Here is a 16,188-nt window from a genome sequence, read left to right on the forward strand (position 1 = left end):
TCCGCAATGTCGTTGGGTGCACTGGGTACTTAATCTAGCTATAGACATTTAAATTGTGAAGTTATGTGTGTAGCTAACTCTGCCTGACTGTCCCGTCTTCCTTCGACATGTTGGAAACAGCAGCTCCGCGCCCTGACAGTGTTGTAATAAACTTTGTCTGATCAACACTCCTATGATGACTTGACTTGTATTGTTTTACAAAGCACATAATGCACTCTTGCAAAACTTTAGAATTATTGGATTATGCCAAAGGGGAAAAATGTTTTTTTTTTTTTTTTCCTATATCCGTTTTCTTATTGTAAAAATTAAATAACAGTATGGATTATTCATTTTTCTGACTGAAGGCTGTTTTATCAACATTATAGAGTGTGAATATACTGATATTGACAATTATCATGATTTTAAAAGAATTAATTATTCATATTGTGTTGGTAAATTACATTTAATAATTTAATCTCAGCTGATAATGGATTTTTTTTTTAAGTTCCACATCCTTGAATGCAAATTCATTGCCAAAATATGAAGGGAAATTCTAATACAGTGACAGGCATTATGGCAGTAGATTAACTCACAACTGACAAAACTTTTCAGACGAGGAAAACATGCTCACACTGATACTGTATATTGTAAATAAATAAATAAATAAATAAATGAAGGGTTTACTGAAAACATGCTGGTATAAACATCAAGACATCCAAAGCATTGTTCCAACTATTAAATATTTTCACTTTAATTTTTCAAAGATGTCATGATCTGTGATATTTAGCAATGTAAATGTAATTGTGCATTATTTTAAAACCAAAGTAGGTGTTATGAATTTATTTTTGGTAGTATTATTTGGTAATTATAAGTGTTTAAATAAATCCCTCATTAAAATAAAAAACACTTGTTATATGCATACAGTATAATATACAAATTATAAAAAATTATTCCCACTGGGGTTAATAAAGTATATTTCATTCATTCATTCATTTTATATATGTATAAGAAAGGCCCTGACACAATGGCATTGTAATAGATAAATAAACAGTTATTGGTTATTTTAACTATACTTATGTGTAAGGTGCTTTTGTATTTTGCATTTTTAAACTTCAGATTTAGATTTACATGATTTTTGCAATATTTGAAAACAATGTACATTTACCTTCCGTAAACAGATTTTTCAGTGAATACTGAGAGACATACTTATGAGGATAACACTCTTTGCAACACTCTAGAGTCTTGGTATTTACCAGTATAAATGCAACTAGTGTAATACCGGCTTCTGAACTCCAACAAAACAAAGTATTATGTGTTTTGCCCACATGGGTTTGCCATTGGGCTTTCCAGCAGGCTTGTTATTGAGAGGTCAAACAGAGGATTTTGAGGCCTTGAACTGTATTTCTCTCAAAGATTTAAACCAGCAACACTGCAAGCTTCTCAAACAAATAGCCATGACAGATCAACAACAGGAGAATTCTTGAAAACTTACCCTTATGGGCAGTCTGTGAACTAAGCTGCACAACAATATATCCTGGCTCTCTGCAAAGCCAACAGATTATTGACCTATAGTGCAGAAGGTTTAATAATTAGAAGCTTTTCTATGTGGACAAAAGGTTTCCAGGGATGCTAAGTGAATTGACATGATATATATTAATTAGTTATCAGAATATTAATTGTAGTGTTTGTATTCTGGCAGAAAATCATAAATCCTTGAGGACAAGTCATTTCTTTCACATTAAATTTATGGCGCCTGGATATGAAACCGCAATATTAGCTCACTTAAGCGTTTAAGAAATTTTTCAACACAATTGTGATTGTAAATATCCTGGAATACAGCAAAAAAGAATTGGAGACGGTGAAGTGTACTTTATTGCCCAGACTTCAGGACCCCAGCTCCAGTACACAATTGAGGTGAATTTGACTCACCCTATGTGTAAGTGAGTGATGCTGAATGAATATGCTCCATTCTCAGTGTTTTTTCTTCTATATTTAGCACCAGTTATCGCACAATGTGTATTCCTCCTTTGTGTTGATTTGTCAGTAAAGGTCTTAAACGTGAAGAATTTACATTTAAAGCTATGAAGCTGTGAATCTATCACATAAGAACTATCAAAACAAAAACATGTAAAAAGATATATACATATAATTACCATGCCGGTGTATAGTGGATGAGTCGTTTAACACATTTAATCTGTAAGTTTCATGTATTTCCTTGTTCTTACGTTCACCTTTTTCACCTGGATTTTCTCATAGATACCTCGTAGTAGGTACAACATAGTTCATAGGAAATGTCAAGTCACCATGACAAATGAATAAACAAACAAAATTTAATATAGAACAAAGACAACATGCCAAATGTTATAACGTTTTGTAAATTCTTTTTTTCTTAAGTGCATGTTCACTTTGAATTTAATTCCTGCAAAGGATTTTCTCCAAGTACAAAAATAAAACAAAGAAAAAAAATTGAGTTGCATAATGTTTTATCAAAAACAGGCTGGGACATCTCACAACATTAATTGAAAGAGATATTTATAACTTTGGATAAAAGAGAGGTAGATCCATCTGTAGGAAAACCTAGGAGAAGGGTCACCAATCAGTGAAAAACAGCAGGCAGGAAAAATTGCTCTGAACTTATAGGTATCATCTTCTATGGTACATAACATAATAAAAATAAAAAATTAGAGAATTCATATCTTTCTGTGGAAAAGATGTAAAACGCAACATTGATTGGTTTGGATTTTCTGTCACATTTAAGGCTTCCTCATCGCTCATGTACCTGTAATAATTTTACTGGCTCAATAAAACTCCAGAATGTTATTCACTGAAACTAAAAAGGCTAATTAAAAATCTACAATTGGAAAGAAAAAGTCAAAGTCAAGAAACAGAAGTGTGGGCTCCCAACCAGAGCTCTTTTTCAGTTTGTCTCTTCTCTTTATCAGAGCTCTTCATACTCTTCAGTGAAGTGGAAAACTGTTCCATGGAGTAGAAAAGCAAATGTTGAACTTCTTTTTGGAATTCATTGATACAGCATCCACCAATTTAAAGCAGAAAGACACCATACACCTTATTATAAATGTGTTAATATTTGGTTTAGTCTGTAAATAGTGCACATCCATGGGTGCAACATGTGAACCCATCCAGAAAATAGCTCTTGTGGAAGGCTTTCCCTCTTTCAAAACTATGTCAAATTATAAGATGTTAAACTGGCTTTCCTACAGCACAGAAAAAACTCTTTCAAGGAGTAAAAGGGAAAAAAGTGTCTTGTGTAAAGACAAGCTTTTCACTTCTGAGGTTATGAGTCACACTACAAAAATAATAGTAATTGAATTGTGATAGTAATAGAAGATAATGGAAGATAATGAAAGTGCTGATAAGTCTTGCAAGTTAATTGTAACTAATATGAAAGATTTCTTCATCAGACAATAGAAATTGTGATCAGATTGATTCACATTTTGTATGGTATCGAAAGAAAAAACATTCAAATTAGTTTAACCCCTACATACATAGTCTCATCTGTGTAGACTTTACCTGAATTGTGTACAAAGTGCAAAACAGTTCACAGATACAGTTCAGCAGTCATAATTCAGGCTTGAAGGCTGGAAGAAAATATTTCCTGTAGGATCTGAAGACACGCCTACGTCATGACGTCAGAGAAACTGCGGAAGTAGATGAGCTGACATTCGCACATGGTGAAAATGGCTGCGAATGGGGAAAAACAACAGGGCCACAGGCCCGGCATATACAAACAAAAAAATAAAGGACACAAACATGGCAAGCACCGGACAAAAGGAGAAATTGAAAGAGAAAACAAAGGTAAGCCACGTTAAGTTACGAGTTTTCCCTGCATTCGCCGGGCTGCGGCTGTTCCCATAGAAACACGTGTCTCATCTCGTGGAAGCTCGAAAAGTGGAGGCAAATATCTCACTAGTAATTAAATATTTGTGTTAAGATAAGAAACGTATTTCTCTGTAGGTTGATTAATGAGACCGTACTTGTGTGGGGTGCTATTTTTGGTCGTGCAAAGACCAGTTTAATCTGCAGCCATTTAAAGTTTGAGGGAACCAATCAGAAATTCTTATTTATTATTGTACTTTTAGTTTAGTGAAAAAGTTTTTTTTAAATTTTTTTAAATTTTTTTTATTTTTTAACTAAAAGAGTGATGTGATTGATTGCATGTCACATTCTGACGTATCCAGAGTTTAAATAGTTTTTTTTATTATTAAGAAATTGAATGAAATGTTTAATATGAATTCATGAACTTTCCAATGAAAGTAAACATTTAAAAAGCATTGTAACCAAAGCTCCACTTGAACAAAGTATAATAAATATCTATTTATGGTCACAGTTGCAGACTGTATCCACTGCAAAAATGCATTGGATAAAAATGTAAGGAGTTATGTGAGGTTTTGCATTAGTGCAATGAAGAACTCATCTGTATTTCAGCACAAACCTTAAACTTGTCATTTCAAATATTCCGATCAGCCTTTGAAAACGTGCACCTAAATATATGAATATTTACCATGTCATGCTGTAGATATTTTTCCCTTAATAACACAGTAATACATCTTTGTGTTGAACTGTCTCATAGGGAGGGTGTCTGTAATGGCCCTTACCAAAAAACAGAGAAAGGAGCTAAAGAAGATGGACAGAAGACACAAAGCGAACCAGCTACGCAGAAATAAGAAAGACATGGTAAAGTTCTATGTCCCTTGGACAACAAAATCCCAATAATTCCGATTGATGTTGAAGAGTTAACGTGTCTCTTGCTGTCAAAGGTCCTGACAGAAAAGCGGCGTCTAGGCAGCAGAGATGGTCCTCCTCATTTGGTTGCTGTGGTGTCCCTGCATGCTGGGGCTGATGCTGGTGCTGTTACCAAACTGCTACGTGGAGAGGGTGCTGGAGGCATTTTGCATCAAGAGCAATGTGTCAGCGGTGTCAGTGACAGTTTTGGGCTGATTTTGCCTCGTTTTAAACAAAGGTTCACATTTCTAAATCAGAGCACGGGTAAGTTTAGGGGCTTTTGGAATGAATGTTGCTCAAAAAAGGCAAAAAAACATGGAAATTGTTTGCATGAATTGGGTTGTGGACTTAATTAATATGAATTAGGCCTTCAGCGTCAACATTTCAGGCTCCCTGTTGTTACTGGATTTAACTTGTGTGCACTTCTTGATCTAAAATGTCCTTTATTAATTCATTGTAAGTATTTATGTGTTGTATTTATAATACATGCCTTTGGGTTTCTATTATGTGTTGTGATGGACCTTTTTTCCTCCATTGTGAAGCTTCCATCACTGTTTCTTTAAACAGCTGACATGCACTCCCTGCTAGATGTGGCAAAGATTGCAGATAGCCTTGTGTTTGTGCTGGACTCCACTGAAGGTTGGGACAGCTATGGAGACCATTGTCTGTCTTGCCTCTTTGCCCAGGGCCTCCCAAGCCATGGTGAGTTCTTCCTGTGAGTGCTTTTGTACTCATCCATTGACACATTTTTAATTTAATTGCAATTATTAGTCAGTACATCCACATCTTCTGAATTCCTCCCATGCAGCCTTGGTGTGTCAGGGTGTGTCTGACATTCCTGTGAAGAAGAGGGTTGAATCCAGAAGAGCTTTATCAAAGATCACCGAAATTCGCTTCCCCGATGCTCGTCTCTTCCCTCTGGATTCAGAACAAGATGTCACTCTTCTTCTCAGACACCTGGGCTCTCAGAGACAGAGAAAGCTTGGTTTCCGTTCCAGACGTTCCCATCTTTTAGCTCAGCATGTCACTTTTACACCAAACAGTCCTGCTGAGGGGTCAGGCTGTGGGCCTACTGGCCTGGGAACCCTCTGTGTCTCAGGGTATGTCCGCGGTCATCCTCTGCGGGTTGATAGACTGGTACACATCAGTGGGCATGGCGACTTTCAGCTTAGTCAGATTGATGCTCCATCTGATCCTCTTCCTCTCAACTTAACTACAGCAAGACAAACAAAGCCTGGCAAAGGAGACGTTGAAATGCAGGTACGTATTTGCATTTATTTATTTTTATTAATGGAAGTAACTACATAGAGGGGCCACAGACTGCTGCTATAAGTTGGAACCATTTAATTACAATGTAAGATGGTGTGACTTCATTGTTTTGCCAGGAAGATTAATTTCATTTGTACAGTAGTAGCTACTAAAAAAAAGCTAGTTTGCTGCAAAACAACAAATTTATTACATAAAATACTGGTAAAGTGCACACACAAAACAGAAGTATTTTAAATGTGTACAAGTCACGTGCACTTTCTATATAATTTACAGTGCAGTAATAATTTATGTGACACTTTTTCACATATTGGTCACTGGACCATTCACACTATTTTGTCATGAGAATGTTTTCATGCAAAGTGTGGAAGTTATCATCTTTACTTATAAGCTTTTAAATAACCGTTTTGACCATTTGTATGCACAGAATCTAATCTGAATTTTTTTTGGAAGCGTCACAGTGATCTCAACATCTGCTTCTTTATTGTTTTTTAAAATAATTACCTGATTATAGTCTTCTTTTAGAAACGAAAAACTCGACGAGTAGATTGTATTTAAAACTGACAAATGACACCTGTGACAGACAGGTGACAACTGGTTAATGCTTATCTGACATTATTAAATAATATTTAAATCTCTGTGCCCCTGTGAGCATCATTAGATGACCATCTGATCAGATCTCCGAGGTCATTTCTTGTCACTTCCTGAAAGAGATCCTGTTAGAGTTCTACTGTGATGTTGGATCTGTGTTGCAGAATTATATTAACTACTGTTGTTGCTAATATCCAGGCGGTTTTGGTCAGTGACGCTACACAGGTCATCACTGAGCTGCTTTACTCTATCCGTACTGGACGTGTCTTTTCTCAAGACCAAAATATGTTTATTTTTCTTGAACAATTCCAAATCAGACCACAGGGTAGTGCTGCAATGATGCTGGACATGTGTGCATGAAAGTAATGTCAAATCAAATCACTTTCATCTCTACAAAACACTTAAAACCAAAAAGTATTAACAAAAGAGCTTCATAGAATAAAAGTGGAGCCTCCAGACAAAAATTCTGTTGACTTCTGCTCTCCAGGTGTGGATAAGTCTTAAGCACTAAAACGTCTTAGTCCCTAAAACTTCTGCACGTGTGCCTCAGATGTGTTTTTTTTTTTTTTGTGTGTGTGTTTTTTTTTTCTTTCTATAATGATATTAGATGAACTAAGTGAACTAATCAGTGATGTTTGGTTAGTTTCAAACTCAAACTAGCAGATATGAATTCTTTCTTCAACACAGGAGATTTCTACATGACTTTTATAGCAGTGTGCTGTTGCTATATATTGAAAAGAATATGTTTCTGTATGGAAATGTCCATCTAAGGGCACTTTCAGTCGATTTAGAACAGGTGGAATTTATCTACAGCACATCTTAGTAACGTCTGTCTGACTGACCCTCTGCATGTTTGATAAATTTGCATTTTTTAAATACTTATTACTATTCTAAATATCATTTGTAGGATTGAATTTAGAACAGTTTATCCGAGCGATTGATGTTTCAGGGTCCTGGTATTAATAGTAATACAACAGTGGTCTTTAAGAAATTTTCTAGCCATTTTTATGCCAAAGAGTAATTTCCACGGTGTAAATTTTTACATCAGATATAGCCTCCTTCATGCTAAAGACAAAAAATTTCAGCATTTTCTATGTATTCCCAAATGCCAGAGTCATTATGCAGAAGAAAATCTCCCTGCTTGTATTAACATAAACTGCAGAGTCCCCTAAACATGTGACAATGACAGAAAGAGACTTTGTGGGCTGGAACCAAAAGAAAAAAAAAAGAGAAAAAAATTTACACTGTTTTTGGTTTTGTACAGTTTCTTTTTATATGATCCCATTTTACCCAGTAATTGTCATACCATAGGATGGAGAAGAAAATGTGACTCCAGTGCGGGTGCTTATGAAGGCTGACCCATCCTGCAGAGAGAGTCTGCAGGCAGAGGCGGAGGTGGACCCCATGGATGGAGAGCAGACATGGCCGACAGAAGAAGAACTACTGGAAGCTGAAGGTGCAGAGACAGAATCTACACACGGTGGCATATTGGAGGGCTCTTGAGCCTCATGGAGTTGACATCATACATACATACATACATACACACATACATGTATACATATGTATGTACAAGACTAGCTCTAACTCTAGGAAATCAAAGTACATGCAAATTGAGCTAATATCTCCACAAATGTTACAAGGTTGGAATTTTGTAATATAACTCTGCTGTTGGTACTGATCAACAATCTCAAAGTGCTGTAATATTGGCCGTGGGATTATGGTTATTTGACTGTTATTTCAATCAGCTTTTTGACTAATTCCAATTTTCTGCCATTTAAACAAAAGCACAAGTAAGTGTGGCCAATGGGGTCATCTGGGTGTAATTGGGGTACTGTTCAACAAGCTGATAGGTGTGATGCAAGTTCCTGGTCCTGATGAACTGGTACCTTTTGAGGGGAGGGACTGGGAAAGTTTGTGTCCAGGATGAGAGGGATCCTGTCTGCATATCTTCAGATCATCGAGATGTAAAGTTCCTGGTGAGATGGGAGGCTTCAGCCAATCACCTTATCAGCAGAGTGGAAGATTGACTGCAGCTTGCCTTTTGGCTTTGGCTGTAGCTGCAGCAAGCCAGACTGTAATCATGGAGGTGAGGTGAAACGTCTGGCCTCTGCTGAGTCTTCTCGGTGAGGGAGCATATGTTCCACTCCCACTTAAGCTGCTGGCACAAAGAAAACAAGTTCAAGATGACACAATGATTGATAAGACTAAATATTTGATTGCTTAGATGTGTTGCTTTTATGAGCCTACATGACAGGAAAATACTTAAACTGATATACAGAAGTTTCTCCACATTTTCAGCAAGTAGAATGCATCCATCACTGGATATGATGAATACATGTAGATATTGTATAAACCAAAGACTTGATCTGACTGCTATGCATCAGGCTTCATGAAGCCCAACATACAATTTCCTACGTCCACACATAAGTGGAAAAAAACTCCATCTTACTTTCATGTTTGCCTTTGCTGTATAGAAGCCAGGAAAAACAAACGTATGATGAGAGTCCCGAAGGGAACGTCAGACTACCAGGCAACATGGATCATTGATGACAATGAGGAGGAGAATGATGACGCAGATGAAGAAAGCAGTGATGATGACGATGCTGATGCCGACATGATGGATGAAAATATGGACCAAGAGGATGAGGAGAATAACTCACAGGTATGTACTCAAGGCAGTCTTCTTTCTAAGCTAAAAACATGATGTGATGAAAAAGACTTAAATTTGCAATGTTCAAACTTTAAATGGTCTTTTTCTTTTTTTTATGATTCATTTTGTTAAATAATTGAAAACATTTCTTTCTACAATGTTTCAAAAGTTCAACCTAAATACTGTTTTGTCCAGCTGCTTGTTGTCGTTACGGCAACAGTGCAGCTGATAATAGCATTGTAGTTGTCTGGCAGATGATGAGGGCAGTTATCTGTACAGAAGTCATGAAGCGCCTGTGGTTCCGGTGCTGAAGCGTGTATACGTGACCCACAGTCAGTGCACCTTGCTACTGAGAAACATTGTTTGTTTTCTCAGTGTCTGTGTCTGGCCTGTTGTGCCAGGCTGCTCACCACACTGCAACAATAGTGTTTGGAGCAGGAGTCCCCAGAGAAGCCTCCTGTCTTCCTGTCTTGTGAACAGAACTTCCTGTCTGGACGAAGGGAGGGGTCGACCATTTATTTATTTCCAGCTCTGCTTAAAAAGAGTTTAGGGAAACTCTCCTTATGCAACGGGTTCACTATGATCTGTAATTGTTATTAGCATGCATTTGATGTCGAAGTTAGCACACATGAGTACGTATTTCTGAGAGGGTAACAATAGGTGAAGGGGTACTTCAAATGATAATGATTATTATTATTGTGGCAAGGATGTCGGAGAGGTTGTGAATCAACCCCATGCGGAGCGCCTTCCGCTAATGTGTCTGGCCTCTCCTGTAATTTGCCAGTTTTGCGACGTCTGTGAAGCATGTCGTCTTTGATGATTCATTTCCTGGTACAAATGTATTGTGGAAGTATAAATTAGAGATGCTAGGATTAGAGAGGATGTCCTTCCATGTCCTTAGTCTACATGCTTTGCCAGGTACTGTGTTTAAATGAATGCAAAACAAGCATTTTGATAGGTTAAAATCTAGAGGCTCCTTATTACACTCATGCAGATTGCAAAGACTACCCAATGTAAAGTCTCTCTCAAAGCAAAGTTTGTTCATTGATTCTCTGTATTGGTAATAATGTAGTAATGCTTTAATTACAGTATCTTTAGCTAAAACTATCCTAACTGCAACTATGATCGTAATGTGAATGTTTTTAAAAGGTTATGCTGTGAATTTGTAAAACAGTGTGGAATATCCTTCAAGAAGGCCGGAAAGTAATTCTTAGCAAGGGTACATGAAATCTGGTCTAAGAGGGTTCAGGTTGGGATGAAGAGCTCATACCGAATGCTGACTTTCAAGTTAGGCAGAATTTCTTTTATGATTGCATGTTTCAATAAAATCGGTGCACATATTTCCCATTTGTTTGGGCAATGTATAAAAAAAAAAAAAAGGAAATTGAGGAAAAAAGCATGACATTGGTGCAAAATACTGTGCCTTCCTGCACAAATAAATTGGGTTGAAAGCAGATTTAGTCACAAAAAATAAAAATCTAATCATCTAGGTATACACACATTTTAGACCTCTTTTGGCAGCAGCTTCTCAGAATAATGTCTTAAGTCTGATGTTTGGCAAATCCTCCCTGTTTAGGAGCCTGGTTCATGCTGTGCTTCAGAAGAGGAAGAAGAGGAGGAGGAGGAGGAAGAAGAAGAAGTGTGCTCCATCGAGAGAACTGGAGCAGATCAGCGGTATGACGAACACATTGATGAAGCAGCAGAAGAAGAAGGTCTGAAACGCTACAGAGAGGCCAGATCCCATGATTTGTTTCCTGATGAGGTGGACACGCCCCTGGACACTCCTGCTAGAATCAGGTCAGTGATGCTGTTCATGTTAAGAGACATCACACTAAAAAAGATCATTCCTCATGGTTACTTATTTTTGTGGTTTTACAAATACTCGTAATGGATGACCAGTTGTTAGGACTTGTCACAACTTGTTAAAGTTGCTACCTTTTTTTTCTTTTTTTCTTAACTCCAGGTTCCAGCGGTATAGGGGCCTTAAAAGTTTCCGTTCCTCACCCTGGGACCCCATGGAAAATTTGCCTCTTGACTATGCACGCATCTTCCAGTTCCAGAGCTTTGAGCGCACTCGGCGCCGCATCCTGGCTGAGGCTGCAGCTGAGGAGGAGGGAGCCATGGTAAAAGAGGAGTTACTAACTTGATGTGGAGATGCTCATGTCTCATTCATTTCAGCTTTGCTTCTGTTGACAGCACTGCCTCTCTCATTTCAGAATGGCTGGTACGTCACGCTCCACATTATTGATGTGCCATTCTCTGTAATGGAGAGTGTCCAGTCTGGCAAACCTCTGGTGTTGGTGTCTCTCTTGCCTCACGAACAGAAGGTATTTCCATTCAAAAGCCTCCCAAGTTAGACACACTTCAACACAGACTGCACAGTATTGGTATCGCAGGCCTTTCTGGGCTCATTTTTCCTCTGTGAACAGATGTCAGTGATGCATGTCTTGGTGCGAAGACACCCCAGCAACACTGAGCCAATCAAATCCAAAGAGGAGCTCGTGTTCCACTGCGGATTTCGGAGATTCCGGGCCTCTCCCATTTTCTCCCAACACACATCAGGTAGAGGATTTACTCATAAACCATTTGTACCCCTAAGCTCATCCTATCCTAGGGTTATTTTTAAAATCACTAATAAAGACCCAAAACTTGCTGTATGAAGTGGTGTACTCTTCCATTTTCCAGCCGACAAGCACAAGATGGAGCGCTTTCTCAAACCAGATACCCCCGTTGTGGTGTCAGTGTATGCTCCCATCACCTTCCCCCCAGCAGGAGTGCTCCTTTACAAGCAGAGGAATGATGGTGAGATGACTTTGTTAGAGATTCTATTAGCGGACTGGCTGTCCTCAGTTTAAACTTCTGACCGTCTGCCCTGTTGTCAGTTTGTTTTTATTTAATTATCCTCTTAAGCCAGTTCAGCATTGGCATTTGAGCTTCTTTTCTTTCTGTGACTTTGTAGGCGTCCAGGACTTGGTGGCTACAGGCAGTCTACTCAGTTGCGACCCTCAGCGTGTTGTTCTGAAGAGGATCGTACTGAGTGGACACCCCTTCAAAATCAATAGACGCTCAGCAGTTGTTCGCTATATGTTCTTTAACAGGGGTAAGAGTGTGTCATGTTGTCTTTGCGTCGGTAATGTGTGACCTCTGTGGGAGGGTAATGTACCTTTGTTTCTGCGGCAGATGACATCACATGGTTCAAACCAGTGGAGCTGCGGACAAAATGGGGTCGAAGAGGCCACATCAAAGAGGCTTTAGGTGGGAAAATTTTACAAATACAACTCCTTGTCTCAGTGTCGGCTGCTTCATTCAGCATTGCCTGTTATCTTCACAACCTTATTTAATTCTTTCAGGAACGCATGGTCACATGAAGTGTGTATTTGATAATCAGCTGCGGTCTCAGGACACTGTCCTGATGAATCTCTACAAAAGGGTGTATCCTCGCTGGACCTATGACCCCTACGTGCCGCCACCTTTGCCTTGGTTCAAGAAAGAGATCACTGTGGACATGAATGATCTGGACATGGAGTAGAGGAAGAGCTGTGCAAGAAAAACATATGTAATTACATCAATGTGACTGCATGACACTTTTCAAAAGTGTAATATGTATGTAATAAAACAAGTTCAATGTAAACGTTCATCACATCCTGTTTTGTGTTTAACCTGCGTTGGTGTGAAGTTTGGCCACTAGATGGCAGTCATGATTAAGTATTAACTTCCTTTTTGAAAAGGAAAAAAATGGATTGACTTCTGCTAAATGAATAGCAGTTTGTGCTCAGTACTTAATGATTAAACAGATCTGAGGGCTGTTTCCACAACAACTTGTAATAATTCTAACATTTAGTCATGTATCAAGCTTATTACACTGCCAACTCTTTGAAGTCATGCATGTGTGGCCAAGTGCCTGCAGCCACATTAAAATGTAAAATTGAGGACAAAATAATTATATAGATGATGTAATATTTGAGGAACTGTAATCATGGAAAGAAAACTCCCAAGTTGAGCTTTAAGCAAATTCTTGCCTGCAATTTCTCAATGAATGAATTACTTTTAGGACAAATAACAGCTGTCAGCTTTATTTATCTTTTATCAGAAGCCTTGCCTTGGTGTACTTAAATAATGGAAGAATGAATAAATAAATAAAAAAAAGGCTATGAAGTCATAAATCTCCCGCCTTAGAAAGGCAGCAGAGCAAAATACAGGACTAGTCCATTTACCCAGTTTCAAAATGTATGGTAGTGCCAACATTACATCATTGTGCAAATCAGAAAAGAAATAATACTTTAAATATGATTGTTTATTTCTACTCTCCATAATCCCCAACCAAGTGGAGTGTCTAACATTAAAGTCCTGACTTATCTAGTTAAATAATTGCTCAATTAAATAAATTAAATTGAAAAAAAAATCAGGATCTAAAAATCTGGGTATTCATCCCTTACCAGCAATCCTACACACACACACACAGGCACTTGGCTCTTTTTCCATGGTGGTCTTGTCCTGACCTGTTGCCTTCTTCTTAAATTCATTCAACACACACACACACAGGTCATGACCTCCATGTTGTTTTGAAATGTGAAACGACATGCTCTACAGTTCTGCATCCTTTTCTGCCCCAAATTTTACTTGCTCAAGAAAATGCTGATTTATGACTTGCAATATTTATCATAAAAACTGAGCCCTGCAGGAACATGATTCATCCCTCAAACTGAGCTTGGACTGCATCACTGAGGCATGCCAATATGTCTGGGAAACCAGAAGGTGAAGACTTTGGGACAGAGAGGAGAAAATGAAACAAGAAAAGCAGAGAAGCTGAAGTTCATTTGAACCTTTTTTAAAAGTTTAATTACAATTGAAAAAGCAAAAGAAAAGAAGATAAAAGAATTAAGATAAAAGATTAATGTCTCCATTGGGGGGCAAGCTGGGACGTCTGGGTAGTTTTGTGGCAATGTTCACTTTATTTATGTTTTTATTCAGTTGTTTTTTTAAACTTACTATAGTAAAAACAGTAACTAGAATGTGTTGAACATGTGTTGTTAAGACTGAGAAGAGGAGTATGCGTTGCTGGTCGTTGTATAGGCTACCCCAGGAGAGGTTCAGTGCGCCTATGATGGAGGATACTTGAGGATAATTTGTACAAAAAAATGAACTGAATTTAGACGTGCACTCTACATTTTTTTCTTGACACTATCAATTTGAAACAGATAAACATTTAGCTGCTTGGGGACCAACAGCTACGTGGTAAGAATGACTCCAGGCCATAAGTGAAGTGTGTGTTTGGCACACGCTATCGTCAGAGGACGTGAACGCTGGTGACTTAGTGCTGTTTGGCTCAGGAATGTGTTGTGGTTCCAAGTTCACTGCCACCACACTCAGTTGGCTTTCCCTGAAGATATAATGGGTGAGAGAGTTTTCCATTGGTTGTGGATAAAGAAGTGGAAGGAGAAAAAAGGGAGCAGGGAGTGAGTGGAAGATAAGGGAAGAGCACGTTGATGCTCAGCAGAAGTAGAGGCAGGAAGCAGTAAAAGGAATGTAAAAAAAAAAAAAAAAAAAAAAAGAGGGATGCATAGAATTTGGAAATTAAAATAAAATACTGGTGGGTGAGAGAGTGAGACAGAGAGAGAGAGAGTGGAATGGAAGAGTGTGAGAGTCTGAGGCAGTGTGGGCGAGGGAGTAGGAGAGTGAGAATGGCTGGCGTTTATGGATTGCAGATGTGGCGCATTGGGGTTTTGGCCGGAGCCGTATGTGCCTGAAACCTGCACCGGCTGGGTGGCACCGGGGTGAGAGGGAGGTCACTGCACCGCAGCACACAGACCATAAAGCAGTGATTAGAAGGGGAAAGGCGAGAGGGACTAGGCTTCAAATACACACTAACCCCGAAATGAAGGGCAGCAGGTTCGAGCAGATTACACTTTGGGTTGAATCACGCACAGGCAGACCCGAACTTCCTGCATGTTGAGTCTGGCTGCCAGGAAAGCCATAGGTCAATGCATAAGACTTAGCATGAAGCTGATAAAGCTTATCTCAAATTAAAAGGATGAGCCTTCTGCAGTCACCTACCAAAACTGTGACAAATCACACCATTTTCCCCGTTACACACGAACTTTCCACTCCTGCTGATTAATGTTGGATCCATTACAAGTGTTTATGACAAGATTAGTAAAATGAAACAAGCCAGCCAAGGAAAAGTGTTTATCCAGTCACTTGCCGTTTCGCTTCCTATCCTACATGGATGGTGGAGATGATCACAGAAAAATTGCACGCTACTTTATTTCCCAAACCCATTTGTTTATAGTCTTCTGGGTATGAATACAAACAATGCAGCAATTTGCTATGTGGATTAGGATGTTGACAGAGTTTAGAGCATTGCTCACTCAGTCTCTTAAGAAATGCTCGTTTATTTGTACAAACAGGAAGCAAAGTAAAGGAAAATCCTGAACCCCTGACCCATGCTGGCAGTATTAGGGTCCACGTGCCCCCTACGAGGAAAGAAGAACGCATATTGTCATTTTATTTCTATGTGACCACCTACCATTTGTTTCCTTTAGGATAAAAAGGCTCGAGCAGTGACTAAATGACAAGAGTATGTAAATTATGTGAAGCTAATCTTAATACAGTTAAACATCTCCTAAGACAGCAGTCTACTCTTCCTCTTTAACAACATCAAATGAATGAAGAACTTTTGGAACAATGATGTTTAACCCACCAGTGGAACGGAAGAAATCTGCAAAATCAGTACCAATCGTTTTAAATGTGCTCTTGTGCCTAGTTTATTGTTTTTTCAGGCATCAATAGGAAATATCCTTGAGAGTGAGTACGTGACAAAACGTCTTCAGTATCTGGAGAAAAGCCGACAAAAGGCATGCACATTCAGAGGCTGCTGCTCACCAATTCTCTTTGCTGCCTTTAAATCGATGCACTCCATGGACTCAAAAGGCATTCCCAAGTTCATTCAAAGCTACGAG

At 38.6% G+C, this 16,188-nt stretch overlaps 1 protein-coding gene across 1 annotated transcript; it reads left to right on the forward strand.

The window, feature by feature from the left end:
• Positions 1-3,666: 3,666 nt before the first annotated feature.
• Positions 3,667-13,087, forward strand: tsr1 (TSR1 ribosome maturation factor). The gene is made up of 15 exons (XM_079246577.1): positions 3,667-3,795; positions 4,571-4,674; positions 4,758-4,986; positions 5,290-5,424; positions 5,531-5,982; positions 7,891-8,035; positions 9,054-9,241; positions 10,806-11,026; positions 11,193-11,352; positions 11,446-11,556; positions 11,659-11,791; positions 11,915-12,031; positions 12,189-12,329; positions 12,410-12,484; positions 12,580-13,087. Exons 1-15 carry the CDS (start codon positions 3,669-3,671, stop codon positions 12,756-12,758), a joined length of 2,517 nt encoding a protein of 838 aa, XP_079102703.1. The 5' UTR covers positions 3,667-3,668; the 3' UTR covers positions 12,759-13,087.
• Positions 13,088-16,188: the final 3,101 nt, after the last annotated feature.

Source organism: Telmatherina bonti (assembly GCF_933228915.1).
Source record: "Telmatherina bonti genome assembly, chromosome: 9".
Taxonomy (NCBI): domain Eukaryota; kingdom Metazoa; phylum Chordata; class Actinopteri; order Atheriniformes; family Telmatherinidae; genus Telmatherina; species Telmatherina bonti.

What these genes read in the sequence shown, in the direction of transcription:
- tsr1 (XM_079246577.1), top strand. Translation starts at nt 3,669, where the DNA reads ATGGTGAAAATGGCTGCGAATGGGGAAAAACAACAGGGCCACAGGCCC. An exon ending in ATGAGGAGAATAACTCACAG is followed by an intron (nt 9,242 to 10,805) that starts GTATGTACTCAA and finishes CTCCCTGTTTAG; the next exon opens with GAGCCTGGTTCATGCTGTGC. An exon ending in CTATATGTTCTTTAACAGGG is followed by an intron (nt 12,330 to 12,409) that starts GTAAGAGTGTGT and finishes TTTCTGCGGCAG; the next exon opens with ATGACATCACATGGTTCAAA.